At 37.2% G+C, this 21,047-nt stretch overlaps 1 protein-coding gene across 5 annotated transcripts in view; it reads right to left on the bottom strand.

The window, feature by feature from the left end:
• Nucleotides 1-21,047, bottom strand: part of COLEC10 (collectin subfamily member 10) — an 87,776-nt gene that overhangs the window by 9,608 nt on the left and 57,121 nt on the right. For all 5 annotated transcript variants that reach the window (XM_079142421.1, XM_079142420.1, XM_079142422.1 and 2 more), the window contains 2 exons: nucleotides 8,755-8,826; nucleotides 7,245-7,316 (listed from right to left, as the gene is read on the bottom strand). In XM_079142421.1, coding sequence (XP_078998547.1) covers nucleotides 7,245-7,316; nucleotides 8,755-8,826 — 144 coding nt within the window. The remainder of the gene's footprint in view (nucleotides 1-7,244; nucleotides 7,317-8,754; nucleotides 8,827-21,047) is intronic.

The following is a 21,047-nucleotide window of genomic DNA, read 5'->3' as shown; positions in this document are numbered from 1 at the left end:
TTATTTACTCTATGCAAGACAAAGGCTAGAAGAGGATGAACAGGGAGAGAAGATTAAACCTCTGACTCAAAGGTTTTACAATTTTCAGGAGAGATGTGATACATGCCAATATCTATACCATAAAGTCATGTCAAATATATCATACTGATAATTTTCCTCTGTACTCATCTTTGTATGTGACTACATTCTTATTCAATCAGAGACATCCTAAAAATGATCCTTAAAGAATTAAGAATTTTGGGCTGGGGATATAGCTCAGTTGGTAGAGTGCTTGCCTTGCAAGCACAAGGCCCTGGGTTCCATCCCCAGCACTGCGAAAAAAAAAGATTTAAGAATTTTGAAACAAACAGAAAAAAAAGTTGATTTTTTTAACTTCAAAATTAGCTCTCAAAACCCACATAGTTGAAAGAAAAATCTTTTGATTTATAAGAGAAAATGTTTGATAGAGGTTCTTGAGGATCAAAAGAGAAGACCCTGAGAGAAGTAAAATAAATTTTAATGTTTCAATTGTGATCTTGGAGAAGAATAAAAAAAGCAGATGAGGGATAAATACAGGCTGAAGGTCACTCAGTCTAGGAGGAACATGGGGCTTAACCCCATCAGAGCCTGGTGCAGCCAGAAATTGCAAAGAGGAGGGAAGAGTCAGCAAGGATGTTCTAACTTCATCCTTCACCAGGTACAGGGAAAAATCGAAGCCACTCCAGAGCCTGTAGGGTGCCTTTGACCACTGGCACTAAGGATGCCCATTAGCTCTCCTCACGTCACTGTCTGATGAGTGCTTTTCCAGAATGTAATTTAAGTGTGGACAGGAACGTCTCAGAACTTGAGATTGAGGCAGCGGTAAAGGCAATGATACTAGAAGGTGAAAATGCTGTGAGAGAGACAGTGGACAAAGATAACGTACCCTGAGAGGGAGCTAGAAGCACAAGTACGTCAGCTGGAAGCAAGAGGGAGTGTGTAGCCTTTGAACTTGGCTTTGAAATTTTCAGCATCAGAAGATAGAAGTGAGGGCTTGGACAGCATATAGCAGTTGGGGAAAGAGCATGGAAATATGTTGAGCACCTTACTGAGGAAGATTGGTCTGCTCACAGCTTGGTTGTTTCCTGTGAATTCCTTATTTCCTTATATGCAAATTGGAAAAGAACATATTTTTCAGAATATATTAAGGGAGGAAAGGGAACATGTATTTACTCAAGGCCGATCAGTTGCCAAGTACCATTCTGTACACTTTACACATGTTATCAGATTAAATCCTGTGAACGAGGTACTATGATTATCTGTATTCTACAACTGAAGCAACTGAGGGTCAGAGTAGCAAAGAACTTCCTCAAGGACATCCAACAATTAAATAGAAGGACTGGTATTCAAACCCAACCATGTCTGACTCTACAGTTCATGGAATTTCCCAAATGATTTAACCAATGACTTAATGAGCGAAAGTAGAGTGTTTGAAAAATGTTATTGAAGTGAAATAAACCAGATACAGAAAGACAAATACTGCATGATTTCACTCACAATGTAAAAAACTCAGCCTCACAGAAGTAGGAAACAGAGGGATTGTTACTACAGTGTAGTAGGGAAAAGTTGGGAGAGGTTGTCAATGGGTACAAAGTTGCAGCTAGAGAGGAGGAATAAATTTGGGGGTTCTATCACACAGTAGGGTAGTTATAGTCAATAATGATGGATTGTATATTTCAAAATAGATAGAAGATAAGATTTTGAATGTTTCATCACATAGACAACAATAAATGTTTAAGGTAATGGTATACTAATTAATTTCATTTGATCATTACACAATGTATACATGTATAACAATATTATATTTTACCCCATGAGATTGTAAAATCATTAGGTATCAATTAAAAATAAAATAAGAAAAAATGGAAAGTAATAGCAGTCCTTATCATCACCAATAAATATATTAATATCATGAATATGAGTTTAATATTTTCATTTTTATAAAATTTATATTTTCTTTGCACATGAGTCCCTTTTAATTCAACATGTATTGAAGATTGATTCCAGTTCTGTTATGATTCTACCTCTGGGTAAGTCCCACAATAGGTATACAAGAAATATAAATAGAGAAGAGTACTTCCCTTTTTTTCTGCAGTTTTAGCTTACAAGGTTTCAGTTTTCTGTGGTCAGTTGCAGTCCAAAAATATCAAATGGAAAATTCCAGAAATAACGATTTTTAATTTTCACATTGCATGCCATTCTGAAGAATGTGATGAAATCTCAAACCATCCTGGTCCGTCCTCCCTGGAAAGTGAATCATCCCTTTGTCCATAGTATCCACATTGTATGTGCTACCTACCCATTAGCCACTCAGTAGTCATCTCAGTTTTCAGATGAACTGCCATGATAGTGTAGTGCTAGTTTTCAAGTAACACTTATGTAGTAACTAAATGCTATGTCATAATGCCAATGTTTTCACATCACTTCATCTTATTTTATAGGCATCATATCATCTCATATCATCGCAAGAAGTGTGAATATCATAAAATAAGATATTTTGAGAGAGTGAGAGAGGAAGCAAAAAAGACCACATTTGCATAACTTTTACAGTATATTGTTATTATCATTTATGCTTATTTTGCCTAATTTTATAAATTAAACTTTATGCTAGGTATGTATTTATAAGAGGAAGCATAATATATATAGGGTGTGGTACTATCTGCAATTTCAAGCATTCACTGGAGGTCTTGAAATATATCTTTTGGGGATAAGGGAGGAATATTGTATTTGCTTTGGAAAAATGATGAGATTTTAAGAAAATGAAAGCATATATAAGAAAACAAGGAGAAAAGATCGACAATATCACGTATGAACAGTGAAATAAATGAAAATCTTTCTAGAATCTCATCAGGAGAGGAAAAGATGCCAGCCTGTGGCTCACAGTAGAGAAGCCTACATTGCAGCAGTCAGCTGAATCTTAAAAATGCAGGAAGCAGCTTCTTAAATTGGCATGTGGCTTTTCTTCTGAGAACATGTCAACACTCTGATTGCTTCCTAGTATTTTGATATTAATTCCTTTCCTCTCATGACAAATGGGAACACCAAAGCAGTGTGGTGAAGTGAGACCATGGAAGTCCCACAATTCAGGTTTTAAATCCTGGCTCTGCTGTTTAATTGCTAAATGTGGGCAGGTTACTTAATTTCTTCATATCTATTTCTTTATTTTTCTAAAGTGGAAATGACAGTATCTGCAATGATAAGATCATCAGGAGAATAAATTAGGTAATAAATTAGGTGTCAATTAAAAATAAAACAAGAAAAAAATGGAAAGTAATAGCAGTCCTTATCATCACCAATAAATATATGAATATCATGAATATGAGTTTAATATTTTCATTTTTACAAGATTTGTATTTTATTTGCACATGAATCCCTTTTAATTCAACATGTATTGAAGATTGATTCCAGTTCTGTTATGATTTACTTCTGGGTAAGTCCCACAATAAGCATGAGCATTGGACTGACTCACGGAGGATGCTCAACTGATCTGGCTTCTGCCCTACACCTGAGTTATGGCAGAGGAATGCAGGACAGGATCTTAGCTGGTACACAGAACACCTGGATTAGTGCATCCATTTCTCCAAAACTCACTATGGTTAAGGTCATCTACAAAACTTATTTTGATCCATGAGCGGGAACGTGTCTATAATAACTGTCTTAAGTTTGACAACTTAGAGGTCACATTCAGACAAACAAACAAACAAACAAACAAAAAACCCCATAATGCTTTCAATGTAAAAAGATTATTGACCTCAAGTAAAAACATTTATTTTGCTATGAGATTGAATTTACCTATACTAAATCATTCTTATTTGTTATTTCTAAAATGAAATATTGACATCCAGAAAGCCACCTTACCCATGCGAGTGACAACATTAAGGTCAGCCTAAAAAGTTAAGATTAATCCAAGTCAGTGAAAGACTTAGAAGGGCCATCATCAAAATGAGGGTGATAAATATCAAAGTAGAGATTAAACATTAAATTAATCCAGGTGGCCCAGAACACTGCATCTCCATTTTTTTTTTTTAAATTCGAGGACATGATCATAAATTTTGATGACATATCTTTGGAGAAGAAGGAAATCTTAGTAGCCAATAGTGGAAATTGATGTTAAGGGAAAATGGCATTTATAGGACTAAGGAGTAGAATAGAAAGTCACATTGTGGGAATTAATGTGTTTTATTATTCTTTTTAAAAATTCTTAATGCATCAAACTTTTGGAAACTTTCTGCTACATAACAGGTATTAGGATAAAATTAGGCTTCCTAAGTAAAGCGTATACTTATTTAAGCCAACTGACCCAGTGAATCTGTCATTCATGTTTTAACCCCAGAGAATCAGGGGGAAACACAGGAGCCAATGGCCATGGCAATGAGGACAGAGACAGAGGTGTGTATTTGTACTAGAGCCTCTAAGGAGGAGCAGGTCTAGGGGAGATAGGTGTAGTTAACCCTCTCATTTCCAGACTGTTACTGCTCTACATTTCTGGGAGTTCATCCACATTGAGCTTCTGCCAATCATGTGGAGACTCTGCTTTTTCTTGTCTCTGTCATCTACTACTTTCCCCATGTCACTTGTTCTTGTTTTAGGAGAGGATTAAAATTTGACCCAAGATCTTTAACTCCAGCTCTGCTTGTTAGGGACTCCATAAACTTGACATATCTACATCTTGGGAAGTGTGCAGTGCCTAAGAAGCCCTGCACTTCTGGGCTTGTTCCTGTCAGTGGATTGCCTTTGTCCTCCACCTCAGATGTCTCCAGGGCAGTACATGGAGTCTTTAGATGGGTCTAGACCTCCTCTATCATGGCTAACTTCCAGAAGTCTTGAAGTCCAATATATTCCTTTCAGGCTACACCCTCCTAGGTGTAGATATGCTAATTGCAGATGATCTGTGCACCAACTAAGAATATGGCCTGCATCCTCTACCAGAAACAGCTTATCCAGTGATTCCCTTCTGATCCAGATCATGGCTCCTAAAGTCCTATTCATTTTGATAGCCTCTTATGCCTCTAAATATGTATGTGATTTCTTTTTTTGACCTAAATAATCACACTTAGCAGAAAGAAAAACTTAATGCAGGCCCATTTCTCCTGGATCACAGCAGAAGTCTGAATTTTGCTTTCATTATTGTCAAAATTTTCTTTCACCTTTACAAATTATTATTGACATATGTAAAGTAAGAAACTTTGTACAAATTGAAAATATTTCCCTGCAAACGTCTTTTTCATTGATACGAAAGCTTTGGATTTGGAAAAACTCTCCACATACTTGCTCTGGCCCTGTTTTTTTGTTTTAAGTTATTTATTTCCTACAAACTACATATTTCTTGTGCCAGATTCTCTAGGACATATTGAGATGATGATCTGACCTGTGACCAGTGGTTTTGCACCAAGACTTTGGATAGACCTGCATTGTAAGTGGTAGTACTATGCTTGGAGGTTATTCTTACATTGGACTTGCTAGCAATAACTTGATTGTACTTGGAAGTAACTTCAGACTATGTAAATGTATCTCATTAAGTTCAAACTTAAGGTTTTACTCATTCAAACTCCTCTTAGCTAGTGTCCCAAATGCCTTATATCCATTCCCAGGCCACCAGTTGGAGCAGGGGAGAGCGGCATTAAGACACACTTTCTTGATGGGTAACATCACCTCCAGAATACAAATGTCAGTTCTTGGGGGTGAAAAATTATACTGGTTAAAATATAGAAAGCATAAATATATACAAGTATACATAAATGAATATACAGTCCACAAATGGCATTAAAATTTTACTGGAAGAGGCAATTAGGAAAAATACATTGGCAAAGCTAGGCTTGATGGAAGAACAGCATTGTTTGAACCAACTGAGGTAAAATGCCTGACTTTATAAATTTTACCAAGACATGTGGCCATGTGAACCATGCAAATGAGGGGCTTGCTAAGGGGTCTCGGGAACCATGCAAATGAGGAGCTCTGAAGTCAAAGCTTCCTTAGCCACAAACATAGCCGGCAGCAGGACTGTGAACCCTGAGGAGGGTGTGTAGCTCTTCCCCACCTACAAGGACTTCAATACAGGCGAATGTGCAGTACAAACCATTGGATCAAAAATTACCACAGCAATTTCTTTTCAGTGCACTGCTCTCCATCCCTGCCTTCAAATGTGACCTAAGGAAATTCCTCAAAGGAATCAGTTGGAAAAGAGTGGAGAGAGAAAGAGTACCAACTGAGTTCCAGAATGGAAGAGAAAGGCCACGGCCTCAGCTCAGACTCCCAACTATCACCCTGTCTACAGGAACACCCTGCAGGCCACAGCAGGGACTTGTTAAACTATGCAGGTGCTCAGCATTTACGAAAAAACAGAGGGGGCAGAAATGGTAGCACCCATGCCACTGAGCTTCCCTAATGGGTGCCTTTGTACAAATGTTTCCTGCATCTTCTTCAAACGCCTTCTCCCCATTCGCTCAAGAAGTAGATCACGCTTCCTCATGACAGTCTTGCCTTACTCCCCCACATGTCCCCTATAGTAGCCATGCCATACCGTATTATAATTTTTCTTGAGAAATTTCTATCTTCTGAGTCCTTTGCTATACAATTTTGATTTTTGTTCAGCTTTGTATCCCCAAACCAAGTGGAACAATGCCTGTAGGTTTGAATTACTGAATACCAGAAGCAATTAGAACCTGTCACTATGTTGGGGTTTTGGGAGAAAAGGATAGGGAAGGATTGCTTAGAGAATAAAGAGACTATCTCTGTTTTCTAATATTGAGATAGTGACTATGTTCAATCAGAACATGTCTGCAATCAAATGGGGCTGCCCATGTATACCTCGAGTTCCTCTCCTGGTAATAGGTCACAGGTATAGAATTATTAGTTACTTCATTCAAATTAGGAAAGAAAGTTATATTCTTCTCAGTTGGCGTTATGTTTTATGAATAACTGTGATATCATTTTAATTGCTTCAAGGACTAGTAGCCAATGAGTGGATCTGAAAGGAAGTTTAATATAGAAACCACTAGAACTTTAGGCTTGAAGGTGTCCCTGAAATCTTGTTTAATTTTGCTCAAGGACTTTCTTTCTTTGAGCTGTGAGATGTATTGCTTGTGTATGAGCCAAGATAGAAAGACAGAACTTATCTTTAAAAAGACAGAAAAGGTATCATTTTCATCACACAAAATCTTAAAAATATATTAGTGATATGTTCAATTTACTTTTAATTGCCACTGGGAAAGTAAAATGCAGCTTACCTTTCTTGCCAATGGGCCCAGACTTGCCAATATTGCCCTGGGCTCCTATATCACCCAGTTCTCCTTTAATTCCTGAAGAACAAAATATGTTGTTTTTATAACATAAAGTTTTATCTTCTCTTTAAGGGTATGGCTAACACGTGATATTTACCAAAAAGAAATAACAAAAAGTATATTCTTCTGCCTGAGATATCTGATTTATATCTTGTGTTATCTTATCTCCTCTAACAGATATATATATATATATATCTGTTATTATATATATATATATATTATCATGAAAATGAAATAATAGGCTAATATGACAATCCTGGACATGATGATATTAAAATACTTGATGGTACAGTATTTCTAGATGACCACAGCAGAGGATGTTCAATTTGAATATTTGAATGTAGATAAGGGCTGAGTGGAAGCCCTTGTCCTCTTTTCTGAATCTGTTCCTTTTCGTCCATTCTGGCTTTACTTTGGGATTCTATTTCCTCTCTCTTTTAAAACAAGATTTGCCCATCTTAGCCACTTTAAAACAGGGGATGAAGGTGAAGTCATAAAATCTGGTGATCAAAGAGACATGGGAGATTGTCTTGATGAGTTTTTATTCCAAATGTATGGTCAGGGATCACAGATTCTTCTAATGTATTATTTATTTTGTTTTTCTTAGATATGATAATATAAAATATTTATAAGTAATATAGCTTTATTTTTGTAAAATACTTTTTCAGTTGACATACATACTTCTAGAATAAGATGGGCATTTCTTAAAATAAGGCCTCAAGGATCTGTGAATTCTTTCTTCCCTTTAAGTTGCTAAAAATTTTCAAATAAGGGCAACTATCTTGTAGCAGTTGGCAGGGAGTGATTCAAAAGTTCAGATGCATCACAATCCAGAGGCCCTGTATTAAGGAGGCTCATTCTGGTCCCTTCTGAAAAGGAAACATTCCAATATAGCTTTGTGTTCTTCTCATCTCCTTTGCTCCTGCACCTCTCATCACCCTGGATTTGTCCATTGTGTTATTCATTTTTATAAAGAAAGAGGGGTTAAAGAAATAGAGATCTTGGGGAAAGGTGAACATATCCATGGATCAGGCAGCTCTTTTTGGTTTTGTTGTTTTGTGTTTTGTTTTTTGTTTTTGGTCTGGGTCAGCCACGGAAAGTCACTAAGCCTTAGCTTCTGAAGGGAGACACAGTCACGAACACAGCTGTGCTTCCCAATCTCATCTTTTCTTGGATATTCTTGGAGAGTGCTACTCCCTTGGGGCTCCCAGAGTGTCCACTCTGGTCAACCCTAAGGATGCAGCTGCAGAAATAGGTCCATGTCTTGTTAACAGGCAGGCTCATAGCAGCCCTTGGATGGTGATTTAATTCATGTCTGACATACATTCCATGTGTTGTGGGGACAGAGAGGATAATGAAGCTGCTAATTTCCAGGAGGAAGGCCAGGGCCAGGACCAGGAGAGTAAAACACAAGTACTTTCATAGTGTAGTGTCAATTTCGTGTGGGTTTACCTACCTTTTGGTCCCCTGCGCCCCACTTTGCCATCCTTTCCCTCTTCTCCTGGATCTCCTTTTTCACCATCATCTCCTTTAAGAACAGAAAACGAGAGAGAGTGAAACAGCTCAAACAGAAACTGAAGTGCATTCTTCCCAGGGGAGGGTGAGCATGGTTAGACTCCACCCTGCAGTCCAGAGCTTGTCTTCCAGCTCAAATGTGATGACATATTGAATCTACATCAAAAGAAGAAACTTCTGGTACGTCTTCTCTTTTACTTTTCTCCGCATCCTACTTTATGTTAAAGAACCCCCAAACTGTAAACATAAACCAGGAAGTGAAGAACAGGAGCTGTGGAATGTGGAACAGCTCCAAAACAGTCTCACATGAGTGGCAGCTCTCTGAGTCATAGGCGAGTGCAGCTCTAGCACCCTGAACAACCAGGGAGTGGTTTTATGGAAGGTGCCCTGGACTATGAAGCAGGAGTCCAGATTTTGCATCATGTGAGTTAGTAACTAATGATGCGATAGCTTTTTCCCTGCTGCAACCAAAAGAACTGATGGCTGACTCCATTCCTCGGGGCCTGCGATAAGGCAGAACGTTATGGCAGAAGGGTGTGACAGAGAAGAGCAGCTGGCAACACACACCAGGAAGCAGAAAGAGAGAGCTCTCCTCACCACCACAAAATACAAAGCCCAAAGGCAGGCTCGCAATGACCCACCTCCTCCAGCCACACCCTACCTGCTTTCAATTACCACCCAGTTAATCCCTTGGGGCATTAATTCACTGATTGGGTTAAGGCTCTTAATAACCCAATCATTCTACCTCTAAACCTTCTTGCATTGTCTCACACATAAGCTTTTGGGGGCACCACATATCTCAACCATAAAAAAAAGTGAGTTGAACAAATCTTTGATAAGTCAGTAATTGAGTTTACTGACTTTGGAGTAAGACTGATCTGGACTTGCATCTCAGCTACCCCACTCACACTATCTGGAGAAATTTGAACACAGGTTCTTTGAGTATCACTTTCCTCTCCTGAAAACTAAATTAAGAACACCTACTATAGTGGGCTCTTGTACCAACAGAGAAAGAACATGTATCCCATTTGTTTACAATAAAAATAAATTAAAAAAAAAAAAAAGAAGTTCAAGTAAAATAAAATACATAGAAGACCTGGGACACAATCAGTGCTTAGCAATGATGGCCATTGCCATTTCTTCCTTTGCCGCTGAAGTTTCTCTCTCCTTGTTGTGTGAATATTATTTTCCCTCTCTGCCTCGCCCAGTTGTTTCAAGATCAACAAGGCAAGTGGGTGATTGTTGCTTTGAAAATAAACACGGCAACACACACTGTGCCAACACCAGATACCTACATTATCACCACAGTAATCTCAGGACACGTAGATCTCCGTCCATCACCAGAAGAGAGATGGAAAAACATAAAGTTCTGATGATATAAGTGAAGTTCCTGGAGTTGGGAAGTTTGGGGAGAAGTTGAGATGTTCATTGATTTAACCAGAAAAACAAACTTACAAACATATAGGGTTATTTTTCATTTTTTTCCTGAGAAGAGAAAGGGGAGGGAAGGAGAATGCTGGGGAGTGATACTGACCAAATTATATTGTTATATTGTGTGCATGTGTGAGCATGCAGCACTACATCCCATCATTCTGTACAACCATAATTCATCAATAAAACATGTAGAAAGAGAAAAAATTAAATTAAAGCATAAGAAATATATGAACGAGCTGGATTTCTAGGTTGTGAGATTAGTCAAGCACTGGGGTACTTCCCAAGGGGATCTATAAACTTCTGGGGAGGGGAAAAGATGCACAGATGATTTGTGTGGTTAGACCAGAGGGGTATGGTTTTTACCAGGTGGCATTTTTCTAGCTTAAGAACAGTGAATGTCTATTGAGAGATTTTAACCTGTGCGAAGTGCTGAGCTAAGGACTTGACATGGAATCATCGTAGCAATTCTAGAAGGTGGAAACTACTATTGCTGCGTTTTATCAATAGGAAAAAAAAAAAATGCCACTCTGTGGGTGATACTGTGTGCTTATTGTCACAGAGCTAGTTAGTGGCTGAAGAAGGATTCAGCACCATATACTCTTCTGCCCCTCCAGATCTTTATCAGTATGCAGTATTTGGGCTTCTGGGACTCTTGGCAGATGGTGAATTTTAGAGAATTTGGCACTTTGTTGAATTTTTCAGGAGAAAAGGTGAGATTCAGGAAAAAAAAAAAGACAGTTTATGTTATTTTTTTAAACAAGAAAGAAAATGGGGAAAAATGAGAGAAAAAACTTTAACTCACTATCTCAATGACTTAAATCACAGAAAATGTATCATTGTGGTGGTTAGTATAATTGAGAACTGGTTTTGCCACTCTCTAGCTAAGATACCTTAGGGAATTCTTTAGTTTTTCTGGTCTTTGTTTTACTCATTTGCACAATGAAAGAAAATTTTTCCAAAGCAGTTTTTCTTTCTTTTCTTTTTTTTTAAGAAAGGGTCAAATTAGAAAGGTATTAGACCAAAGGAAGACCACTCTGTCACTCTGTAGAAATTTACAGCTAAATCATTCAATTATTCCTCTAATGGCCTTTGTTTAAAACATTACTTTATACTCAGTGTGTCAGTTCATCTCTGTCTATCCCTTATATCCTTCTGTAACTTCACAATTGGCTGGGATCATAATGTGATTTATTCTAGCACATCCAGATTTTAGCAGAATGCATGATTCTGGTACTTAATATTTGTAGAATTATATGTACTTTGTGGGAACTATAAAATATTTTTACAAATGTAGCCATAATACTATGTGTCAAGAGTATTCTTGGTTCTTGACATGCATTCCATCATTTGATTTCTGCAGTCTTTGAGATGAATATTATTTTGAGCTCCTTTTCACAGTTGAGGAAAAGGTGCCAAGGGGAGGTGATGTCATTTATGTAGGGTCACACAGCTTAAAAATGGTAAAGTCAGGATTCACACGAGACCATTTGTCATCAAAGTCCATTCTTCTAACAAGCTGTGTGATTTGGAACAAATTCCTATCTTACAATTTCTGGTTTTTATATTGTTCTTCTATACAATGGGACTAAGGAGATATGTCCTGTTCATCAGAAATCGATGTAAATTCATATAAAGTCACATGGATGTGAATATTAGCATTATTATCACTTCCCTTCCCACTCCACCTTCCTGTTCATTTTCCCATTCATTTCCAAGCAAGTGTCTAACTGGTGAGTGACAGTCATCTGCTGCTCCCTGGTGGTTCTGGGAGGGTGAAAATCACATTGCTGTTTTTGTGACCTATGTGACTGTATCCAGCCTGGTGGTAAGCAGGAGGCTGGCAGAGATGAAGTAAACAACTTGTGTCCTTGCCTTCAGCTTGGGCTCTGGTTCATTTGATCTTTGGGACTTGCTTTCATAAGGACAGAAGGGAGACATAAAAGCAAGCTCTGGGAAGGACCCCCACTTGGTTCACAGTTGTCTGCTTTTATCCTTCTGGCAATATTTCACTGGATTATTAGTGCTATTTAGTTTTCATTTAAAAATAGCCACTTACATTAGAAAATTAGATGAAAAGCTATAAGCTGAAATAAACAAATTTCAGTTTTATAAAAATGATTTGTTTGGACCCCTCTAGGCCATGAGCTTGGTATGATAATCTCTCCTGCAGAATTCCAGCAGAGCACACAGTTGACCATATTTTATTAGGTACTATTTTCTTCTCTCTCTCTCTCTCTCTCTCTCTCTTTCTTGCAAGCAATATTTTAAGATTGAATTCTACTTTGAAATTCAATAGCTGAACCTAGGTCAGTACCCTGTACTCAAAGGAAGTGATTATTAAAAAAAAATTAGTGCATTCATTTTGGAAATGCTAAAGAAAATTCAAAGGAAGCTGTGCCTTTCTCATTGCCAAAATCATTTTAGATACAGACAAAGTTGTTAGCAATCTTTCTCCTGATCAGCATTAGAATCAAGTAGGATTGGTACCATGGTGTTCTTTATTAATGGGGCAAGTACTCCTGCCTAAAACGTATCCTTTCTCCCCTACATACATCTTTTTTACACAAGTGCCAATTGCGTCCTCATGTTTGGAAATTTCAACAGTCTTGTTGATTATTCCCCAGACCTCTGGTATACACCAGATACACTAATAGGGTCATACAATGGACCAGCACTTTTCCTTCTCCAATCACTTTGCTGAAATATTCGGACCTTCTTGGAACTCACTATTGCTTGCCTTCTCCCCATTCACCCAGCTTATGATACCCTGGGTACCTCCAATTACCCCCAACCCATCTTGAGCCCTTTCAACCCAGTCACATCTACACAGCTCTCCCCAAGGCAAAGGGACTGCACTGTTGTTAAGAGCCTGGAGCAAGTCATTTCAGTTTTCTAAGGCTCAGTTTCCTCCTCCATAAAATGGAGAAAAATCATTCCTACCTTGTAGGATTATTATTGTGAATTGAAGGAGATAGTGGATGAAAAGTGCTCACACAGCTCACTGAGTACATCCCTCTATTTTTCTTTAATAATGGAAGGGAAGTATAAAGTGATTGTTCCTTTCTGTTCACTACCTCAATCCCTATCCTATAACCATTGCTTATGGTTTTTATTTGCCTATGTTTTATTTATTTGTTTTTACTCTTTACTATTGTGTATCAGCATTTTTTTTTTCACTGTGACCAAAATACCTGACCAGAACAACTTGGAGGAGGAAAAATTGATTTTGGATTCACAATTTCAGACCATGATCAGTAGAATCATAACGGAGGAAGGGCGTGGCAGAGGAAAGCTATCCAGTTCATGGAAGTTAGGAAGCAAAGTGAGAGATTGATAGGAAGGGACCAGAGACAGATATACTCCCCAAAGCCACATTTCTAGTGACTTAACTCTTCCAACCATATCTCACCTGCCAATAATTTTCACCACCTGCCAGTAGATTTATTGAAATCATTAGTCCAGCAAGTGAATTAATCCATGGATAAGGTTAGAGTCCTCACAATCCAGTATTCTCACCTCTGAGCATGGCTGCATTGCCTAACTCATGAACTTTGTGGGGGGACATTCCAAATTTAAATCATAACACCTATGAAAACTTTCACAATTCAAAGATGAAAAAATGTATACACCCATCACTGAGTTTAGCAATCACATTGTCATTGCTTCATCCTTCTTGCTGATTTTTTAAAAAGTCAATGGCATACATGACTTAAATACTTTCTTCAGCACTTCCTTAAATACTTTAGCAAGTGTCCCTAGATGATGGGAACAGTCTCTTACATAAACCTATCACCATTATATCAATCTTGCTTTTAAATATGCTACAAGTGTTGGCTAAAATCACCTTCATAGAATTCTGTACTCTTGTTTATCTTGATCCAGTGCTGCTATGATATATTTAATTTAGTAAAAAAGGAGAAACAAGCTATTGGAAAGAGATGCAAAAATTCAAAGACTAACTCTAAGTTCTTTGAAAATAAATCATGACAAATATTTCATTTGCTCTTCTGGAAGAACTAACTAATAGAACAAGAAACTGCCTTGAACAAGTGTTTGGAAGAAGACAAATTCCCATTGGTCATTCACAGAAGGTGGGGTGAACAGCGATGAAGCCATGACTGCAAGCTTACCTATCCTCAGTGCAAGTCCTCATTATATTGATCATCCTGTGCTATAAATGTGTCCCCACAGCCCGTGTGTTAAAGACTTGGTCACCAGGATGGTTCTTGCTGAAGAACAATAAACATTATGCTTCTCAGCAATAGGAAAAGAAATATTCACTTGGCAGTAGGGCATGGATCCTCCAGGAGATATTTCTGAGGTTTTCACCTAACATGTCACACAGTTATGATGAATGTGCATGAAATGAGATCATTCATGTAGAACAATGAACAGATTCCCTAACACATTTAAAGTGTTCTAAAAAATTATTTATTCTGGTCTTACAGTAGGAATATAGTTACAAAAGGACCAACAGCATCTTAGTTTATAGGAAAGTGTGTCTAAACTAAGGAAAGTAGAAAAGATATCGCAGGGAGCCTCTTATAAGAAAGATAGCAACACTTTACAAAGATGTAATTTGCCAAAGATCTTCACTCTCAGGAAACATGTCTATTCAAATTCCCTCTGGAAGCTTAGTGCAATAGATGAAACAGGAATTTATACATATATCTGTATGTGTATACAGATTCATGTGTACATATACATATTATATAGATATATATACATATATATACATATTACATTAGTATTAGCATTAATATACCTTAGTATATATTAGTATCAGTTCTTCCAGAAGAACACATGAAATTATTTGTCAAGATTTATTTTCAAAGAACTTAGGCTTACTCCTGTGAATTTCTGCATTTCTTTCTGAGAGTTTGCGTCTGTCTCTATATAAATATATACACATATAAATACACATATACACATATATGTATACACACGTATACACATATTTATGTATACATACATATATATAAATACTCATATACAGATGTTTATACACATATGTATAGTTGCATATGTATACATATATGATATATAAAATTTAATTATATTTATTTAGTTATATATATTATATATGTATAGAGAGATGAATATGTATGTGTGTATTTTATATATATATATAATATATATGCATGTGTACAGACTTAGGTTCCAAATTCTGGATTTGTCATATAATAGCTCTTTAATTGTATACTAAATAATTTATACCTATACTTCAATAAATAATTGAGTTTAATAAATAATTGAATTTTAATCATTTTAATAAGCAACTAATTTAATAAATTATTTAAACTTAAATCTTTTACTAAATAATTAACTTCCCTGCTTCAGTTTCCTATCCTGGAAAATGGGGATAATGACATTTTCTCACAGGGTTACTTGAAGATTAAATGAGATTATGGAGGTAAAATTCCTGAAAGAGCACTTTGCATGGGGTGTGCCCCACTATTCAAAGAGACTGTGTGTATGGTGGGTATCTTTCCTGGTGTCTACCCTATGGTGTTCTGGTAACAGCTCCACAATTTTCTGTAGGAAATCAACCCTCACTCATTCTCAAACCACATGGTTGGGCTTTACTCATGGTGATTTGTTCAGAAAATTGACATGTGACCCTATAGATGAACCTGTAAGTCTCAATTTGAGGATTTCAATTAGAACTTAAAAAGAGGGGTGGAAAAACTTGATCTGTCTTATAGGGATCACAGAGAAGATATATTATCATTGAAGGGTCTGAATCTGTCTTGACACCATGAAGACTGAATCTGCTCTACAGCAATGTCATTATGGAAGAAATTGGAATGAGTAGACTGAGTTCAGAATATATTGCTCAGGTATTTGCATCTAATGCATCTTGAATCCCTTTCTGTACTGAGTCTCTAAATTACGCTTGTCTCCTGTTTGCTTGTTTGATAAACCAGGTTAGGTTAGGATTGTGATGGGTTCTTGTGTTTGCAAACTCAAGTTTCCTTACTAATACCAGCACTAGACAATGACCAGGAGAATGAGGTCCCTTCCCAGGGAAGGTAAAAACCTCAGGAGAAGACAGACCCTTTAATGAATCACTGTTATGGGTGTGCAAAGGAGGGAATACCTAACTCAACCTATTTTTTTTTTTTCTTTTTTGGTTAGAAATATGTAATTGAAATCTCTCAGATTGGGCTCCACCAGAATAATCTTACATCTCAAGGTATGTGCAAAGAAAATAAGCAATCATAAATTTGTTACTACATTGTGGTAGGTTTGTGGAGAAGTGTCCTCACAAGTGAAAGTTCACGTGGACTGTTTTCTGTTGATCTCCTTGTACCTTAGGGTCATGGGTCACCTCCTCTGTCAAGAGTCTTCTAAGTACAATGTTCCTGCTTCCACCTCCCTCTTCAACAGTCAGAATTGATCTCACTCCCTGGGGGGCACTTGTCTTCCCCTTCAGAGCACCATACCGCATGGTGTCCTAGAAGGCAAGATAGGTCTGGGTTGACACATTACCTTCTTTGCATCCCTAGCTGTTGGCACAGTCTGGGATGCAGTAGGTGCTTTCTCAATCAGTGTTCTCAACATAAAAGGAATAGTGTCTCCAAAGACAGGATGGATAAATGTGAACTTAATGACAATACAGTCAAATGAATTTGTAATTGATTGAAATGTCATTCTCAGTAGTGACTAATTAATGAATTGACTTCAGTCTGCTGGGGGTGGGTAGCGGTCTGTGGTGATGCTCCATAATCTGGCAAAGCAGCCCAGATGAACACACAAACTACCCTTTCTACCATTTTCATTGCTGCCCTACACTCCATATTTATGCTTTCTCTTCTGTTTACCTTTGTTTCCCATTAGTTCTGAATTTCCCAGGCTCAATAACCAACTCAGCTTTGATCACTCCCCCTTCTTCAAGTCCATCTTGATTCCCATTTTTTTCTCAGGTCTATTCTTTCTTTTTCCTCCCATTCTCACTAGCATTACTTTGACTCGTCCTGACCTTGTACCCTGATCCTTGTCCCTGTAGGTGATTCCTAAATGGTCTTCAAAGTGTTTAATTCACTGACATATTCAAAGTGCCTAGAACAATTTCTGTTCAATAAATAGTGTTGCAGTTCTGGTTTCCTTGCATCTGGACTTCACTTTTCCAAGCCATCTTGCAAATCAATCTTTATAAAAATCATGTTTTAATCATGCTATCATGCCCTTAAAAATGTTTCAACAGTATTTCTGTGTTCATAGGCCTAATCCAAATTAATTACTCTAATATGCAAACTATCACAGTTTGGCATCAAGGGAAACTCCTAAGGTTATTTTCTGGCATTGACCTGCATGACCATTTCTTCCTGTTCAACCTGTCTGTTCATCGTTTATCAAAATGTCCTTCAGGTCCTGTGTCCACATAGTAGCACATGCTGTTCCTTCCTATATGAAATTTATTCACTTAGAGAAGAATCCAAAAGTTGTAAATGACAGACATATGTTACCATATGAGATATTTAAAGTTTTTATATGTTAAAAGACACCACACAGATATACCAAGTATATTAGCAAATAAATGATAGACAAGAAAAAAAAAATGGAACACTAAGACATAAAAGTGAATAATAGTCTTAATATACAAAAAACATTTGCATATTGCTTTGCAAAAAGACAATAAATAAATTAAAAAGATGGACCAAATATTTAAACAATAAATGAGATGAAAAGTGTCCAGACTCTTTATTAGTTATACATATATATTAACATATATATGTAAATATCTGTATCATATTTCACTAATCATATTCAAAGGTACTATAGATATAGAGTCAAATGTTCTCATTCATTGCTCTTGACAATTTAAATTGCTACCATAATGAAAAATAATCTGTCAATAATGATTAAAATAAGAAACACACATACCCTAATTTACCTTAGGGAACTTAATTTACAGGAGTAACAGTAACAATAAATATATGCAATAATGTTTATAGTGGCAGAAACAGAACCCATAAACAATCTAAAATTTATTATCATGAAATTGATTAAAAATATAATGATTTATATCACATTCCTATGATTAAATTGTATTTAAAATATGACACAATCTTCAGTGAGAGTAAAACTAATGAGCCGGAGAAGGTTTTCTGGATATGGAGTGTGCTCCACATTACATTTCATTTAGAATGTGTCTTGTTGAATAATATGACATCTGATACCATTTAGAATAAGGGAAAGATACATATAGAGAATAGTATTAATACCAAGGTATTGATGGCAGTTATGTGGTAGAAGTGAGTCCAGAAATGGCAGGGTAACTGTGAAGAAAGACCAAGAGTTTTCTTTACACGTCTCTATTTGGTACATCTTTATACATATTACACGGTCCCATTAGCATCAAATACTCTAGCAATTTAAAAATACATCATAAATAATGTAAAGAGAACTATGGCTGTTCTCTCTCTCTATAAATTTTACCCAGGAGTCCTGTCTCAAGTTAATTTCTAATTTCTATGAATTTATTGATAGCATTATATCCTTGGTAATGCACCATCTGGTTCCTTGTTACTACTTTATAATTGCTGCCTAGGAGTATTATTTAAATAATGCATTCTTATTTAACTGTTCATATTAATGTCAACTTAATTAGACTGCGAGTTCTTTGGTGATAATAGCGGAACACTTTGCTCTAGAGTATTGTTCAAAGCTTCACAATTTACTTACTTCTTCACTCATTGAACAAATATTGATTGTGTTTCCACTAGCTATCGAGTTGTACATTGGGTCTTAAGGATTTCAGCACCATCTTGAACATTACTATGGGTAAGAGTTTTGTGGAGAAGGAGGCACCAAAGAAGGTCTTTGAAGTGAATTAGTTGCTAATGGGAAATTGCAGTGTGATTGTTGGTTTCTAACAAAGTGAGACTTTGGAAAGGTCAATGACTTGGGAATCAGGAGAGTTGGCTTTTACTGGTCTGTGCTACAAAGATAGCCTCTTAATCCCCACCCATATTTCTATATTCTTAAAAGTAAAACAAGAAAGGATATAGGAGAATGTCTGTGATATGAAGCATTTGGGGAGATTCAGTTCCTGTTAATAAAGACTTAAAGGCAAAGGCAGAGCTCCTTTGACAGCAGTCAATGCTGGGCGCGTTGCTTTTCACGCATTCATCTTCTCAGAATTAAAATGTCAGAGAATCAGGAAAGGAGAGCAGCACAAAATGTCATTTAAATGATACCCACATGCTGTTGGCTCCTCTGATCGTGGGGAGACAAGAAAACCTTCCCTACACAGGTTACTCAAATTTTGAGCTCATTTTAATTTGAAAAACAAATGAACATCATACTCCCTAAGTATACTCCAACTGGGACAGTGGGTCGCGTCCCTTGAGTTGTATTCTCTGTATGAGCTTCCTGGCAGGATATTTGCTCTGTGAATAGGGTCGCACACTGGCATTACCCCACAATCATTGGTGGACTATTCCTCAGTGATAAGCATGGCACTAGGGTGACACTGGTAAATAGTTCCAGACGCCCTCTTTGTGGTCTGTCAAAATCTCCTTGTTTCCACGGGGACCTTCCCTTTTCTTTGGAGCACATTACCTACTTACCCTACGGGCTGCCTCTTCCATCTCCCAACTTCCCATTAGACATATGGGTCTCCTCTTTTTGGTTGTCCTGTCATTTGGTCACCCAGCATGTGTTCTGATGAGGGAAAGGTGACTTTGTTGCAGATTTTGGCTCTGAACAGCAAAATCATTTTCTAGATACTGGTTCATCTCAGGCCAGACAGAACAACACTATTAAAAATATTTTTGATTATACCCAATAGTATAGTGTCTTACACGTACACTGGCTCATAGCCATAAATAAATGACCTTCAGAATCTAGAAGTTCTTGATTATGGGGAACAATAAGAGCCACTTCCCTCAAGAATTTGGTCTCATTATTATATCTAACCTGCTTTATTAAGGTATGGCTGGTTTCCTGAGACAAGACTATCTTGTTTAACAGAGCTCTCAGTTCCTGTCATTAGTCAAGTGGACTCTGTTCCTGCCTTCAGGGTTGGGGCGAAAGAGTGGGCACAAATGTTCTCTTCAGAATCCTCTCTCACAGCTATGTAGTCCAATCACATCCACAAGAAGCAGGCTCTAGCTTCTTTTTCTTCAATAGGGACAGCAACCCCTACCTAAGTCAGCAGAGTTGAGACAAAATAATAAACCCTTGTAAATTCTCAAGACTTATGTGCATACACTGAACAGATACAAGTATAATCTAGTGGTCCCAAGAGACCTAAAATGATGCCCCCAGTGTCAAATCAAGCACAATCACAATGAAGAATATGAAAAGTATTAAATTACTTAAATGCTCACTCACTTGAGTCTCTGCATGTCGGGTTTTTACTGTACATATCTACAATTCTTTCCTAAAAGAGCAGGGAAAGCTATAAAACGTAAAGAATTTTCTAAAATTATAGGGTATGTAAATAAAATACGTGATGCAGAAAACAGACAAACTGGAGAAGGGATAGAATATCATGAGAAGATATGGGAGGCCTAATAAAATCATTCCAAAGGAGTTATCAAGTTTTCACAAGTAGAATTTCATAAACATAAACCTAAAGAGTAAGAGAACAGTTGTGGCTGGCTTACGCATGTCATCAGTGACCTGAGCCAACAGAACATCCTGCTGGCGGCACACATAGTAACTGAAGGAAAACATTTCTTAAGGAAAGAAAAAGTATGAAACCAGTGGAAGCATGTAGTCTCTTTCTCCTTTGGGTCCTGCTAGCCTCAGTTTTGTCACATCGAAGGAGTGCTTGGCACTGTGTCCGTT

This window comes from Sciurus vulgaris (genome assembly GCF_902686455.1).
Source record: "Sciurus vulgaris genome assembly, chromosome: 1".
In the NCBI taxonomy this organism is placed as follows: domain Eukaryota; kingdom Metazoa; phylum Chordata; class Mammalia; order Rodentia; family Sciuridae; genus Sciurus; species Sciurus vulgaris.
This window is presented reverse-complemented; position numbering and strand designations above follow the sequence as displayed.